The 16,837-nt window shown below is 43.3% G+C and overlaps 1 protein-coding gene across 1 annotated transcript in view; it reads left to right on the forward strand.

Moving 5' to 3' along the window:
* Positions 1-4,180: 4,180 nt before the first annotated feature.
* Positions 4,181-16,837, forward strand: part of LOC129823946 (xenotropic and polytropic retrovirus receptor 1 homolog) — a 46,527-nt gene continuing 33,870 nt past the window's right edge. Inside the window, exon 1 of the mRNA XM_055883079.1 lies at positions 4,181-4,707. Within this exon, the coding sequence (XP_055739054.1) occupies positions 4,639-4,707 (69 nt within the window). The 5' untranslated portion in view covers positions 4,181-4,638. The remainder of the gene's footprint in view (positions 4,708-16,837) is intronic.

Consider the following 16,837-nt stretch of genomic DNA (forward strand, 5'->3'; position numbering starts at 1 on the left):
CTCTTACACTAAAGGGGAATTATCATCATTTTCACAATTTCAAAGTATTATTTCTATCTCATAGTGTAGAAATACATATAAAACACAAGAAAATTAACTGCACTGTGCCTTTAAAGCAAAACAAAAATCCCATGATCTCAGATCAGTGGGTATTTTTTAATTCAACAGAGGGCTGCACAGATTATTTTATGAATATTTGTTTCTCAAAAGCGATTTGCGCGACAGAAAAAGGGCAGTTATTTGAAATGATAAACTGGGTGCTTCGAGCCCTGAATGCTGATTGACTGAAAGCTGTGGTATATCAGAACGTATACAACGCGTATGACAAAACATTTATTTTTACTGCTCTACATTGGTAACCAGTTCATAATAGCAATAAGGCACCTCTGGGTTTTGTGGTACATCGCCAATATACCACGGCTAAGGGCTGTATCCAGGTACTCAGCGTTGCGTCGTTAATAAGAATAGCCCTTAGCCATGGTATATTGGCCATATACCACACCCCCTTGGTCCTTGTTACTTAAATACATAGGTCCATTATCATTTCTACCAGTGGAGGCTGGTAAGAGGAGCTATAGGAGGACGGGCTCGTTGTAAAAACTGGAATGGAATAAATGGAACAGTATCAAACACACAAAAGATATAGAAATCACATTTGACTCCATTCTAATAATTCCATTCCAGCCATTACAATGAGCCCATCCTCCTATAGCTCCTCCCACCAGCGTCCGCTGATTTATACATACTTTCTATCTAGTTTATGACATTCAAGTATAGCTTGGAGTGTTTTCTTTAAGCCAAAATATAAAAACAAATCCTTGTCCACACCCTAAACAATTATTCACAGTAGTTGCTGGTCACTGTAGTTTCTCTCACAGAAATAAGCTTACACAGCAACAACACTGCACATACTACACATGACCTTCAGGTACAAAATGCTCTGACATGAACATGTCTGAGGAGTGATTTTATACTATTGAATTGTTCCCCAATAATTACGGTCCCCTGGGAACAGAGACTGAAATGATGGTTAGTACCCTCTCACATTAGGTTACCACCTTACAGTAACACATGTATCCTGACATACGATGCTCATGATAGAGTAGTTCCCCATATAATGGTGACCTAACCTTAAACCCAAAATTAAGAGAAATTAGTTAATGTACTTGCTCTTTAAATCTGTACATATTTTATGTATGTTATGGTGTCACCTCCCTCCATTTGAGTGCACTACCACCTCTGCCAAGAGGAGGTCTGGAGCTCTTTTGCCCTGTATATGCAAAGTTATTGGTTGAGGTCCTACTCTAGCTCTTCCCCTCAATCGCTATGTTACAGGCAGCACTGAGATCATCCCTGTGGTCTCTCATTTTGTTGGTCTCTCATTGGGGTTGTGTGCGGGCCGTGTCTTGAGAGAGTGGGAATAGTGTAGCCTCCCTGTATGTATGCATAGCCAGTGCGTGACTTGGACTGAAATAGCTTCCGGTACTCATTGTGAGTTCCGGCCCAGTACTGTTTATATTTAGGTGCAGGAGCTCCACTCATTTTTCGGTTAATTTTCTGAAAGAAGAAGAGGAGTTTAGTTCATTAGGATCTCCATTAGCTCCTGCACATACAGCAGCTACTCTTATTGGGGTCCACATAAAACTTACAAACACATGACAAAGTACAGAACAGTTATAGACAAGGACAAACATTTTTTTATGTGTGTACAGTACCAGTCAAAAGTTTGGACACACCTACTTATTCAAGGGTTTTCTTTATTTTTACTATTTTCTACATTGTAGAATAATAGTGAAGACATCACAACTATGAAATAACACATGTAATCATGTAGTAACCAAAAAAAGTGTTAAACACTTAAATATATATTTTATTTGAGATTCTTCAAAATAGTCACCCTTTGCCTTGTTGACAGCGTTGCACACTCTTGGCATTCTCTCAACCAGTTTCACCTGGAATGTTTTTCCAACAGTGTTGAAGCAGTTCCCACGTGTGCTGAGCACTTTTGGCTGCTTTTTTTTTTCACTCTGCGGTCCAACTCATCACAAACCATCTCAATTGGGTGGAGGCCAGGTCATCTGATTCAGCACGCCATCACTTTCCTTCTTGGTCAAATAGCCCTTACATAGCTTGAAGGTTTGTTGGGTCGTTGACCTGTTGAAAAGCAAATGATAGTCCCACTAAGCGCAAACCAGATGGGATGGTGTATTGCTGCTGAATGCTGTGGTAGCCATGCTGGTTAAGCGTGCCTTGAATTCTAAATAAATCACAGACAGTGTCACCAGCAAAGCACCCCCACACCATCCCACCTCCTCCATTCTTCACGGTGGGAACTACACATGCGGAGATCATCCATTCACCTACTCTGCATCTCACAAAGACACGGTGGTTGGAACTAAAAATCTCAAATTTGGACTCATCAGACCAAAGGACAGATTTCCAGTAGTTGTCCATTGCTGGTGTTTCTTGGCCCAAGAAAGTCTCTTCTTGTAGTTGGTGTTCTTTAGTAGTGGTTTCTTTACAGCATTTTGACCATGAAGGCCTGATTCACGCAGTCTCCTCTGAACAGTTGATGATGTGCCCTTCAATCCAAATGACGGTTAAGATTTTAAGTTGCAGTTTCTTTTCTTTGTCTGTTACTTGAACTCTGTGAAGAATTTATTTGGGCTGCAATTTCTAAGGCTGGTAACTCTAATGAACTTATCCTCTGCAGCAGAGGTAACTCTGGGTTTTCCTTCCCTGTGGCGGTCCTCATGAGAGCCAGTTTCATCATAGTGCTTGATGGTTTTTGCGACTGTACTTGAAGAATCTTGAAATCTTTCGGATTGACTGAGCTTCAAATCTTAAAGTAATGATGGCCTGTCGTTTCTCTTGCTTATTTTAGCTGTCCTTGCCATAATATGGACTTAGCCCTATTTGGTAAAAGACCATCTTTTGTATACCACCCCTACCTTGTCACAACACAACTGATTGGCTCAAACGCATTAAGAAGGAAAGAAATTCCACAAACAAACTTTTAACAAGGCACACCTGTTAATTGAAATGCATTCCAGGTGACTACCTCATGAAGCTGGTTGACAGAATGCCAAGCGTGTGCAAAGCTATCATCAAGGCAATGGGTGGCTACTTTGAAGAATCTCAAATATAGAATATATTTTGATTTGTTTAACACTTTTTTGGATACTACATGATTCCATATGTGTTATTTCATAGTTGTGATGTCTTCACTATTATTCTTCAAAGTAGAAAATAGTAAAAATAAAGAAACCCCTTTGAATGAGTAGGTGTGTCCAAACTTTTGACTGGTACTGTATAGAATAAAAAATAAAATAACGTATATATAAATGAAACATTAAACAAATTATAATTAAATAAATAAATAAGTTATATATTGGAAAGACACCAAAAGACAACAAAAATACAATTTACACACTATTCATACATATTAATATTCTTGTATACAGTTAAATTACATTTTTAGAAAGAGGTGGAGGCACATCTATTTTTTTAAAGTTAAACCTGCCTGAGCAACCTCTTTTGGCAGAGGTTGTTCTTAACTGACTTGCCTAGTTAAATAAAGGTTACATTTAAAAATATATATATTTAACAAAATTCCATGATGACTTGACTCTATACTTAACTGAGCGACATTAAATCTTCTTTTTTTTCAGGAGCTGAAGTAGTAGAACATCTGAGGTGCCTGTAGGCCTACTCAGCTCCTGTGAGCTCCTGCCCAAATCAAGCACTGAGCATAGCCTACTCTGTACCTTATTAGCACAGGTGGTAGTGCATTTGCCCTGTGCAGGATTTTTGGTTCAATTCCTACTCTTTCCCCTCAATCACTACATTGGTCCTAATTTTAACATGGCCATCTAGTGACTACATCACGTAACGATTTGTGCCTTTTTATGTTGGTTGCAAAACCAATGAACAGTCTGAGCTCACCTTGGTGCCTGACCTTCTTGGGGCCAATCAAGCTCTGACTCATAGTCTGTTGATAAATAAACACTGCTCTAGGAGACACTGATGTCCACAAAGCAAATGTATGATAGGTCTGACCGTCTGGCAGGGGTTTGGACTTTAGTTTGTGAAACCAGTGGTTTAGAGTAGAAATTGTGGGTAAGGCACATGCTCTTGCCGTTTTCCAAATGAAGGGGGCGGTGAGAATTTAAAATCCACTTGCTGTTGTGTATTCTATGAAGAGTGACGACACAACCACGTCACTTTCTGCCCAACGATGGCGACTCAACGACCTCACAGCACAAGAGGCTAGGTAGGGGCTGTTACCTCAGAAGCAATGTAGTCCAAGTAATAATCAAAGGCGAAACAACATGTTATTATAGTGACAACGTAGCTAGTTAAGATAAAGGCGGAGAGGAGCATTTTCTTGAAGTAATATTTCGTGGCTGTCATACGTTCTCCGACCATAATGTGAGACGGAGAAAAGGGGATCTTCGACCGAGGAGCAGTCATAATCTGGATGACAAACATTGCTAAGTGGTGATTCTCTATCAAACTGTCCTCGCTGGTTTTATTTTAGCTGGCTGGCTAGCTGAATGATATCATCCATCGCAAAGAAAGTCATCTGACAGCAAGTATTTCAACGTCGAAACCCCGGAGGGGAACCACTGAGGAAGGATGAAATTCACGGAGCACCTTTCGGCGCACATCACCCCTGAATGGAGAAAACAATACATCCAGTATGAGGTAAATGGCTAGCTCGCGCTAGCTAGCTGTCCAAATTTTTTGGGGGTGCTCGCGCTTCTAAATTACGCTAGCTAGCTAACTGCCTAGAGAGGAATACTCTTGATAGAGCTTCGTTTTTATAACACACACAGCTAGTAATCATTACTAATGAAATGTCAGCTAGCGAGTATAACAAATAACGTAGCATGAACTCCTAATGTTAGCGGTTAGCCGACGTTAGTCTGCTAATATTGCTGGGGGGTTGCATCTAATGGGGTTTACAGTGTGTGACAGTGAATGAACAGTTTTTTGAGACATTGAATGTCAAGCGTTTGAGCTATTTAGCGTGTTTTACAAGTATTGCTTGACCTAATGTAACTCAGCGAGCCATACTATACGTTACATTAGATGTATGGTTCATAATTCTTATTCTCCACCTTATTTTGTTACCTAGATAGAAAACTCTCTTGCAATGCAATTAATTATACAATTCCAACCAAATAGCTAGCTTGTTCAGTAGCGTTATAACGTTACAGTACAGTAGTTACCTGTAATAAAGTGCACACTATTACACTGATCCCCTAACATTCTTCAGCACGGATCAACTACAAAACCCAATGCCCCTGTTTGATGGAGATGATTGAATATACCTGCAATCTATGGAACTGGTGTGGATTGCAGCAACATAGCTCTTCAATGAACACCTGCATTTAGAGGTGATCACTGCTGCAGTCCTCAGTTCTACGCATTGCTGCTTCTTGCACCAGCACTGTCATGTTTACTGACACAGTCCCATGGCTGGGTCCAATTCAGACCGCAGGGCAAATGGCTACCTCTAAAATATTTGCTGGCAACCATCCTCTCATGTATCAACACCAACAAAGTCAAATTCAAGGACACTGACTTTTAATTAAAAAGCTCTGGAAAGGGTCTGCTTGCTCTCTTCCAGTACTACCCTCTGCTGGAAAATGTGTGCGCAAAATGGGTCCTGACCAGTGGTCCTTAGAGCATTTCTTTGTTATGAAGTAAGCATGCCAAATACATTCATGGCATATAGATTCAAAATAATTGTTATTGAGCTTGCATTCCTCAATGATAAACATTGTCTTTGTGAGTTATGATCATGCAAGTGTGTGAAATATGGTCTAGTTGTGTCCATCACATCAGCACTCTAAAACAGCACCGCCCCTTTCCTACTCCCCCACATCAGCACTCTAAAACAGCACCGCCCCTTTCCTACTCCCCCACATCAGCACTCTAAAACAGCACCGCCCCTTTCCTACTCCCCCACATCAGCACTCTAAAACAACACCGCCCCTTTCCTACTCCCCCACATCAGCACTCTAAAACAACACCGCCCCTTTCCTACTCCCCCACATCAGCACTCTAAAACAACACCGCCCCTTTCCTACTCCCCCACATCAGCACTCTAAAACAGCACCGCCCCTTTCCTACTCCCCCACATCAGCACTCTAAAACAACACCGCCCCTTTCCTGCTCCCCCACATCAGCACTCTAAAACAGCACCGCCCCTTTCCTACTCCCCCACATCAGCACTCTAAAACAGCACGCCCCTCCTGCTCCCCCTCATCAGCACTCTAAAACAACACCGCCCCCCGCCCTGCTCCCCCACATCAGCACTCTAAAACAGCACCGCCCCTTTCCTACTCCCCCACATCAGCACTCTAAAACAGCACCGCCCCTCTCCCCCACATCAGCACTCTAAAACAGCACCGCCCCTCTTCTACTCCCCCACATCAGCACTCTAAAACAGCAGCGCCCCTCCTGCTCCCCCTCATCAGCACTCTAAAACAGCACCGCCCCTTGCCTGCTCCCCCACATCAGCACTCTAAAACAGCACCGCCCCTCTTCTACTCCCCCACATCAGCACTCTAAAACAGCAGCGCCCCTTCCCTGCTCCCCCACATCAGCACTCTAAAACAGCAGCGCCCCTTTCCTACTCCCCCACATCAGCACTCTAAAACAGCACCGCCCCTCTCCCCCTCATCAGCACTCTAAAACAACACCGCCCCCCGCCCTGCTCCCCCACATCAGCACTCTAAAACAGCACCGCCCCTTTCCTACTCCCCCACATCAGCACTCTAAAACAGCACCGCCCCTCTCCCCCACATCAGCACTCTAAAACAGCAGCGCCCCTTTCCTACTCCCCCACATCAGCACTCTAAAACAGCACCGCCCCTCTCCCCCACATCAGCACTCTAAAACAGCACCGCCCCTCTTCTACTCCCCCACATCAGCACTCTAAAACAGCAGCGCCCCTTCCCTGCTCCCCCACATCAGCACTCTAAAACAGCAGCGCCCCTTTCCTACCCCCCCACATCAGCACTCTAAAACAGCAGCGCCCCTTTCCTACCCCCCCCCCACACGCACACATCAGCACTCCCTCTGACTGCAGTACACATAATTGAATCATTTCACATCAGTGCTGCTGAGGTTTCTTCCGTTGGATTAGCCTACTGATTAGAGATGGTCAGGGCTAGAACAGAGAGTGAATGATGGCTCTCTGGCTCTTGTGGGGTCAGTTCTCCACACGATGATTACACAATTTATCTTTCCAGACTCCTGCCAGTTGGCTGGAGTTGCACAACACATTGGGACGAAGTATCACTCGTGTAGTGGTTTTCAGAAGTGTAGTCTCTTCATGTAGTGGTTTTCAAAATGTTTGTGAGAACATAGACCTAAGCCTGTTTATGACAACCTGTTTGTGAGATTCTGCCTTGGTGTGTGTGCATGTATGTGTTTGAATATGTGCGCCCATACACATATGCATGCACGTGCCGCTCTGAGAATATATTCTAATTCCTTGTAAAGGTGTTGTATTTGTTCACTGCTCTCTCTCTCAGGTCAAGAGGATAGCTGGACTCTGCACTCAACATTCTGTATGAGCAGAGCACTGTACTGCCTCAATTAGATTCATCAGGGAAACAGGCTGAGGCTTATTGTATTCATTTGCAGGCAGCAGACATTTTATGTCTGTCATTGTACTGTTTATTCTTGTCTGAATTCATGCTGTGCATGTACATGTGTGTTTGTGTACCATGTTCATGTCTGCCTTTATTCATGTCTGTGTGTCTGTGGATACGGTTGTTGTTGAGAATAATTACCTGTGCCTGTCTGAGGGACCTCTGTTGTTTTTGTATCTTTTACTCTTGTGGAGCTGATTTTTCTGGGTCATATTCATTACGGCAAAACAGTTTGCTTTTGTAAAGTGTTTCTTATTGGATACATTCTGGTAGTCCCTTCCTGTTTCAGTAAGGTTTTTTTTCAGTTCGGTGCCTGGTGAATATGACCCTGATTATGGCTTACTGTTTTCTGAGCTCAGATTGGAGACGTGCAGTGGCTAACTCACCAGTAGTTAATAGCCTATAGGCCACCTACTCCTTCATCTAGGCTTGTGCGTCAGATTTAATCCTATTATACGCGTGACATGACACTCAAATACTTATATATGGCAGTTTTCTTTTAGCTTATTAGCCTATTTGGCAGTTGACTGCAGTGAGATTGGAGGCAGAGAATGTGTGGCCAGTTGTGGTCAGAGAAGTCACTTAACGTTCATTCTAACCAGACTCTGTCTCGTAGGCTACTAGTGTAGCCTAACTCACACCATATCTCCACAGTCCACACTGCCTTGATCTCGTGTTGTAGTTTGGCCTGTATTACGGCCTACGATGTGTAACACCGCTAGCAAGATACCACAGACCTGTGAAGGGCCAACAGGAGTACAGCGGTAGAGGGAGGGGGGCTGAATGGATAATCGCTTGCCTGTAGTGGTCTGCTTTGTTTTGGAAACTTAAGCTTTAGAAACCGCTGATGAACTTCGTGCACACTCACACAGGCTCAAGCATGGGAAGTTGCCCTTTCTGTCAAGTACAAACCCCAAACACCATACACACACACAAACATACACAGTGGATAGTGTGGGAAAACAAAGGCTTTGGCTACACTAGTAGCACTGCGCCCTGCTGTGTAGTCTCTGTGCTGAGTACTGCATGACAGTTGGTGATCTTTGTAAAGCACGCCATGCCATGCCATTCCTGTCTCTGTTGCTGTTATCATTCCTACCATCTCTGCCACAAACGGTTTTCTGCTCTGCAAAAACACTATCTGTTCCTCACATTCACCATTTTAAAACAGAGCTAGGCTAGGGAAACACTGCTGCTAGTTCGAAAGTAGTGCAAAAAAGGGTTGAATTAAAAAAAAAAAAAAATCAAACACCTGCTCGCGGTTTAACCTAAGGGCTAAATTCTCCCATGGTTTTACTTACTAGCAAAGATTTGACCACAAAAAGGGTCTTCGTCAGGCCTTCTCCTCTGTGGTTAAAATAAATGAACGCTTCTAATTAAACTACTGGAGCATTTAAACAGAGGACTGTCCCATTATATTAGCTAGCTCTCACAGTGACAGTCCCGTGACCATTTTTGTGCTGTGCAGAGCAGGTTCCGGCAGGGACCAGGGTCACAGCACGATCATATCAGTCAGTGTCTTCTCTTACTGGCTCAGCTCCAGGGAAGAGTAAGGTACAGGTCGCGTTCCAGGCCGTCGCGCTGTGCAAATTCTAACGATGCCTGGAGTAGTGTTTTAACATCTCAAGAACCACATTAATGATATAGCGGTCTTATGATATGCACAGTCCAACTGTGTAAAGATGGGCTGGAACGCATCCAGCGCCTCACAGAAGACCTTAGCTAACAAGCCAGCTACGCTACACCATAGACATTAAAACCAGAAGATAGTAGCGCTGACGTCATCCACGTATTCCTATAGAAATGTCCCGATGGCACATGAAGCTGGAAGTATTTGAATATGAAACGCGCCATATTGATGATTTGAGGCTGAATGGCACCAAACAATTGCTAAGGATCATATTGAAAGTGGCCGTAACTAGCAAAGGATCATGGTTGATGTAGTCGTTTTCATCCAGCCCGAGTTATGCACAAAGAGCGTGCATGAGGGTGCGAGCCTCATCCGTGGGGATCGATCTTGATAAACAGATTTTGGAGCTCAAAACGCCATACAGAAAAAAATATCTATTTTACATAGGCTTTCGAGGGAAGACAATGGGATTTTGGCACCGCTAGGTTTCTACACAGTAGCCCACCAGCAGAACTCATCACTTGACGTTCCAGACCGGACACTGGGGGCCTGCACTACACACATTGCCATCAGTATTGTGTCAATGTGAAGTTCTACCTGCTACACCAGAAACCAACCAAAATCAACTATTTTCTAATTTTTTCTATTCACAAGATAGAATGAATGTGCATGGAGAATTGAACCTCAGCAATTCTTGCACTTTGACGCTACCATTGGATGTGACACGAGGCGGGCAACATAGCAGCTTTCATTGATTTCAAAGGAAGCATTCCCTAAATGACTGATGGCAATGCCATGCTCCGATAGATCTAGTGTAGCAGGGCTGTAAAATGGAGGACCATAGACTGGCCCCTTGTCTTTTGGTTCTCACTCTCTCACTATTTATGAGATTCTATATAGACAAGTTCCAAGGGGATAGATGCTAGGGGCCTTTTGGGCATACATTTCTAGTGTAGGTAATTTTTCCCTCATATATAGGTTGGCTAGACTTTACCCCCAATCTCTTGTCTAGACTCTAGGAACAGTATTTCTAATAGCCCCCAAGGGCTTGGATTAAGGCAGTGAAAGCTGACCCTAGGCCTTTGCCTAGGAGTAACATTTATCTGGACTCTCTAGGGGCATGTCTTGGACTGGAGAACTGAGGGCGCTTGTTATTGTAGCCTGATGTTGAAGCTGTTGTTCCAAGGTGTCACGTGATGAGAGAACAAACAAGCATGTGAGAATGGATCTACCTACATGTTTGTTGGGAACAGTGGGGGTTTATGGTGTTGGACACACACGTTGGATAAGGATACAGTAAGTATGGAACCCTGCTTGATCGGTAATGATTGATTTGGGATTCCCGCTGTAAGATAATACACAACACAAGCATGCCAACCAACTTTTAAAATGTGCTCAACTGACTTGACTAGTAAAATGAGAGCAAATTTACAACACATCTTTCATTTAGGAAATAAAAAAACTAAAAACTACTTTGTTTTAAATAAAATACAAATCTTGACCTATACCAGCCATGAATAAACAGAAAAGTCATTGGGCTTAGTAAACATTTTTCCAGTGACTCTAGGTGGCTGGGTTACAATATGACTGCCCATTTACAATTTTAACATTTGGTGGAGGTTTTTCTTCACAAAGAGGACCAGCTCGGCTTTGTCACGAGAAAGTCTGTTTCTTTTTTCGTCTACAATGTGTGAAGCTGCACTGAAAAGGTGCTCACTGGCCACACTAGTACAGGGAGCACCAAGATACTTGCGCACAGCTTTAGCTAGGATGGGGAAACGGTGCTTGTTACTTCTCCAGTATCCAAGTGGAGGGGAATAGTAGGTTCTGCAAATAATGAGAAGGGGGGGGGGGGTCCTCTATTATTCTTGCATTCCAAATGTTCATTAGGCATAGATCAACATTGGCAAATGTTGGCCGATGTAGTAACAGATATTTTTTTTTAAATTAAGTGTCTCTCTCACACACACCAAAAAGTTATTTTGTTGACATTTGCGTATGTCCCCATTACCAGTAAAACATAATCAAAACCTATTTTCACTTACTTGCTGTTTTGTTAATTTGTTCAGTCGTTTAATTCTCAACCAGGATTTCATCATACATGTCAAGCAGTGACGTTTCAGCTCTGTCTGTTTGTGGCCTCTTCTGTCGTGGGTCCTCTTCTTCAGTGTGCAGTGTCACTGTGTCCGTTTCCATCTTGTCCAACTGTGTAACATTTCACGTAAACCCTGTTCTTGTCTGCATCGAAGTAGCGGTCCTTGTACCTAGCATCCAGCATGGTGGCGACACAGTAAAGAGGCTCAGAGAGAATGCCACCGAATCGCTTGTTCACAGCGTCTAGTAGAGTACTTTTGCAGGTTTTAACCCCACGGTCTGTGTCGGAAGTTTTGTTGCGCAGAGAGTATCACGTCTGCTGCAGACGCAGTTGAAGAGCTTCTTTCTCGAGTCAGTTGTTCGAATGGAGCTAGGAGTGTGTTCATGTTTTCAATGAGAGTCCACTGGTTTGTGCTGATTGTTGCAGGTAACTCAGTCAGCTACGTACACGGCAAGCACTCGTTTTTGTTCCAGCATGCTCTCCATCATGTAAAAAGTACTGTTCAATCTGGTGGAAACGTCTTGCTTAAGCCTTTTTGTTTTCACTCCAAGCTGGTCCTGTATTGCTTGCAGGTGGCTGTATGCTAGCTGTGTGTTTTAAAATGACCCACTATCTTCCTTACCTGTTGCCACTTTCTCAGATATGCTGCGTTGGGCCAAAACACCTTCGTTCACAGCCAGTTGCAGCGTGTGTGCCAATTATATTAGCTAGCTCTCACAGTGACAGTCCCGTGACCATTTTTGTGCTGTGCAGAGCAGGTTCCGGCAGGGACCAGGGTCACAGCACGATCATATCAGTCAGTGTCTTCTCTTACTGGCTCAGCTCCAGGGAAGAGTAAGGTACAGGTCGCGTTCCAGGCCGTCGCGCTGTGCAAATTCTAACGATGCCTGGAGTAGTGTTTTAACATCTCAAGAACCACATTAATGATATAGCGGTCTTATGATATGCACAGTCCAACTGTGTAAAGATGGGCTGGAACGCATCCAGCGCCTCACAGAAGACCTTAGCTAACAAGCCAGCTACGCTACACCATAGACATTAAAACCAGAAGATAGTAGCGCTGACGTCATCCACGTATTCCTATAGAAATGTCCCGATGGCACATGAAGCTGGAAGTATTTGAATATGAAACGCGCCATATTGATGATTTGAGGCTGAATGGCACCAAACAATTGCTAAGGATCATATTGAAAGTGGCCGTAACTAGCAAAGGATCATGGTTGATGTAGTCGTTTTCATCCAGCCCGAGTTATGCACAAAGAGCGTGCATGAGGGTGCGAGCCTCATCCGTGGGGATCGATCTTGATAAACAGATTTTGGAGCTCAAAACGCCATACAGAAAAAAATATCTATTTTACATAGGCTTTCGAGGGAAGACAATGGGATTTTGGCACCGCTAGGTTTCTACACAGTAGCCCACCAGCAGAACTCATCACTTGACGTTCCAGACCGGACACTGGGGGCCTGCACTACACACATTGCCATCAGTATTGTGTCAATGTGAAGTTCTACCTGCTACACCAGAAACCAACCAAAATCAACTATTTTCTAATTTTTTCTATTCACAAGATAGAATGAATGTGCATGGAGAATTGAACCTCAGCAATTCTTGCACTTTGACGCTACCATTGGATGTGACACGAGGCGGGCAACATAGCAGCTTTCATTGATTTCAAAGGAAGCATTCCCTAAATGACTGATGGCAATGCCATGCTCCGATAGATCTAGTGTAGCAGGGCTGTAAAATGGAGGACCATAGACTGGCCCCTTGTCTTTTGGTTCTCACTCTCTCACTATTTATGAGATTCTATATAGACAAGTTCCAAGGGGATAGATGCTAGGGGCCTTTTGGGCATACATTTCTAGTGTAGGTAATTTTTCCCTCATATATAGGTTGGCTAGACTTTACCCCCAATCTCTTGTCTAGACTCTAGGAACAGTATTTCTAATAGCCCCCAAGGGCTTGGATTAAGGCAGTGAAAGCTGACCCTAGGCCTTTGCCTAGGAGTAACATTTATCTGGACTCTCTAGGGGCATGTCTTGGACTGGAGAACTGAGGGCGCTTGTTATTGTAGCCTGATGTTGAAGCTGTTGTTCCAAGGTGTCACGTGATGAGAGAACAAACAAGCATGTGAGAATGGATCTACCTACATGTTTGTTGGGAACAGTGGGGGTTTATGGTGTTGGACACACACGTTGGATAAGGATACAGTAAGTATGGAACCCTGCTTGATCGGTAATGATTGATTTGGGATTCCCGCTGTAAGATAATACACAACACAAGCATGCCAACCAACTTTTAAAATGTGCTCAACTGACTTGACTAGTAAAATGAGAGCAAATTTACAACACATCTTTCATTTAGGAAATAAAAAAACTAAAAACTACTTTGTTTTAAATAAAATACAAATCTTGACCTATACCAGCCATGAATAAACAGAAAAGTCATTGGGCTTAGTAAACATTTTTCCAGTGACTCTAGGTGGCTGGGTTACAATATGACTGCCCATTTACAATTTTAACATTTGGTGGAGGTTTTTCTTCACAAAGAGGACCAGCTCGGCTTTGTCACGAGAAAGTCTGTTTCTTTTTTCGTCTACAATGTGTGAAGCTGCACTGAAAAGGTGCTCACTGGCCACACTAGTACAGGGAGCACCAAGATACTTGCGCACAGCTTTAGCTAGGATGGGGAAACGGTGCTTGTTACTTCTCCAGTATCCAAGTGGAGGGGAATAGTAGGTTCTGCAAATAATGAGAAGGGGGGGGGGGGTCCTCTATTATTCTTGCATTCCAAATGTTCATTAGGCATAGATCAACATTGGCAAATGTTGGCCGATGTAGTAACAGATATTTTTTTTTAAATTAAGTGTCTCTCTCACACACACCAAAAGGTTATTTTGTTGACATTTGCGTATGTCCCCATTACCAGTAAAACATAATCAAAACCTATTTTCACTTACTTGCTGTTTTGTTAATTTGTTCAGTCGTTTAATTCTCAACCAGGATTTCATCATACATGTCAAGCAGTGACGTTTCAGCTCTGTCTGTTTGTGGCCTCTTCTGTCGTGGGTCCTCTTCTTCAGTGTGCAGTGTCACTGTGTCCGTTTCCATCTTGTCCAACTGTGTAACATTTCACGTAAACCCTGTTCTTGTCTGCATCGAAGTAGCGGTCCTTGTACCTAGCATCCAGCATGGTGGCGACACAGTAAAGAGGCTCAGAGAGAATGCCACCGAATCGCTTGTTCACAGCGTCTAGTAGAGTACTTTTGCAGGTTTTAACCCCACGGTCTGTGTCGGAAGTTTTGTTGCGCAGAGAGTATCACGTCTGCTGCAGACGCAGTTGAAGAGCTTCTTTCTCGAGTCAGTTGTTCGAATGGAGCTAGGAGTGTGTTCATGTTTTCAATGAGAGTCCACTGGTTTGTGCTGATTGTTGCAGGTAACTCAGTCAGCTACGTACACGGCAAGCACTCGTTTTTGTTCCAGCATGCTCTCCATCATGTAAAAAGTACTGTTCAATCTGGTGGAAACGTCTTGCTTAAGCCTTTTTGTTTTCACTCCAAGCTGGTCCTGTATTGCTTGCAGGTGGCTGTATGCTAGCTGTGTGTTTTAAAATGACCCACTATCTTCCTTACCTGTTGCCACTTTCTCAGATATGCTGCGTTGGGCCAAAACACCTTCGTTCACAGCCAGTTGCAGCGTGTGTGCCATGCATGGCAAACTGGCGACTGCATTCTTCCAAAGCCTTTGTCACGTTACGTGCATTATCACGTAGCACAGCGTGTACTTTGTTCTTGGGGATTTTCCAAGTTTCAAACATTTTCTCAAATGCCATTGAAATGGCAGAAGCGGTATGAGAACCAGCACATTCTTGAGCATGCAATATTGCTTTCCTCAATACGAAATCCTTGTCGACCCACTGTGATGTCAGACTCAGCATGTTCATGGAGCTGACGTCGCTGGTCCAAATGTCAGTTGTGAAGCTAATAGCAGTGACGCACGCCCATAGCAAGTAGCTCGTGGATGTGCATTTCAACAATACTGTGTAACTCCGGTAGCGCAACATCTGAAAAATAGCGCCTACTTGGTAGTGTGTACTGGGGCTCGAGGTGCTTGACCAGTCGGCGAAAGCCAACATCATCCACAACAGAGAATGGTTGATTGTCAAGGGCAATGAATTCCATTATCTTGGCTTTAATGGATTTCGCCTTTGAGTTGTTTCGCTGAAATTTTCTTACTCTTTCAAATGACTGCTCGACTTGAACTTGTTTAGTTGTTGGAAGTGTGCGCTTAGTTTATTTTCTGCTTTTGTTCCAAGTAGTCGCTCAACGTCTGGGGGTGATGCACTTTCAAATGAGTAATTAGGTTTGTGGCATTGAAAGATTTCACTTTCTCCCCCTTGGGAAATAATAGCTGCACAAACGTTGCAAATGGCCTTTTTGTTATCTTCCTTTAAAACTTAAAAATAGATCCACACAGTAGACATTGTGGGCTAAGTTAGGAATTCTGTGTTGCACATGTAGCGCTGTATTTTTCGTGGCGACATTACGTAACCTACCTACGTTATATAGGTATACACTTCAGCTTTGACATCGGTTTTCGACATCGGCATTAAACTAGACATCGGGCCGTCGTCAATGTTGTCATTTTTGGCTAATATTGTCCGATTCCGATATTTTCACCGATATATCATGCATCCCTATTATATTTCAGGACACTAGACTTTTTCCCCAATCATTTGTTAATTTCTCTTCATTCGTTGCTCTTGTTTGTAAATCTACTGAATCCACTCATTCATCAGAGCATGAGTGTCCTTGACCATGCAGCTCTATTGGCACTGAGGGCTTTTATTGTCCTCAGACTCGCTGGCTTTTCCACAATAATAAGTGACTTCTTGTTCTCTACTCTGGGGCACAGAGAGCGACTGTATAGCAGGAGTAGGCAACTAAATTCAGCAGAGGCTGGATGGTAGGGGGCTGGAAAATAATTATTATAATTTGTGCAGTGCAAATTAACCACAACTTATCCCAATGAGTTGTATTTGAAAATAGAAAATAATTTCATACCTTGATTACATTGATATACGGTCACATTGTGGGAATACTTGGGAACAGATTTCCTAAACTAATACATTTTAGCTGAATTCATGGTAATTTGTCATCATGTAGTAACCAGAAAGGTGTTAAACAAATCAAAATATATTTTATATTCTTGAAAGTAGCCACCCTTTGCCTTGATGGCAGCTTTGCACACTCTTGGCATTTTCTCAAGGACAGCTTCTCTATTGTTATATTTGCACACAGCCCCGAATATCATGACCTGTTTTATCCCTCAACTTTCTGCTGCTTCCTCTGGCTGGCTGGTTGTCCTGTCTGGCCTTCTGTCTGTCTGTATACCAACATGCTGAAAGAGTATTGTACAGTGTAGCTTCCCTTTATAGGTTGG

This window comes from Salvelinus fontinalis, chromosome 26 (assembly GCF_029448725.1).
Source record: "Salvelinus fontinalis isolate EN_2023a chromosome 26, ASM2944872v1, whole genome shotgun sequence".
NCBI classification, from domain to species: domain Eukaryota; kingdom Metazoa; phylum Chordata; class Actinopteri; order Salmoniformes; family Salmonidae; genus Salvelinus; species Salvelinus fontinalis.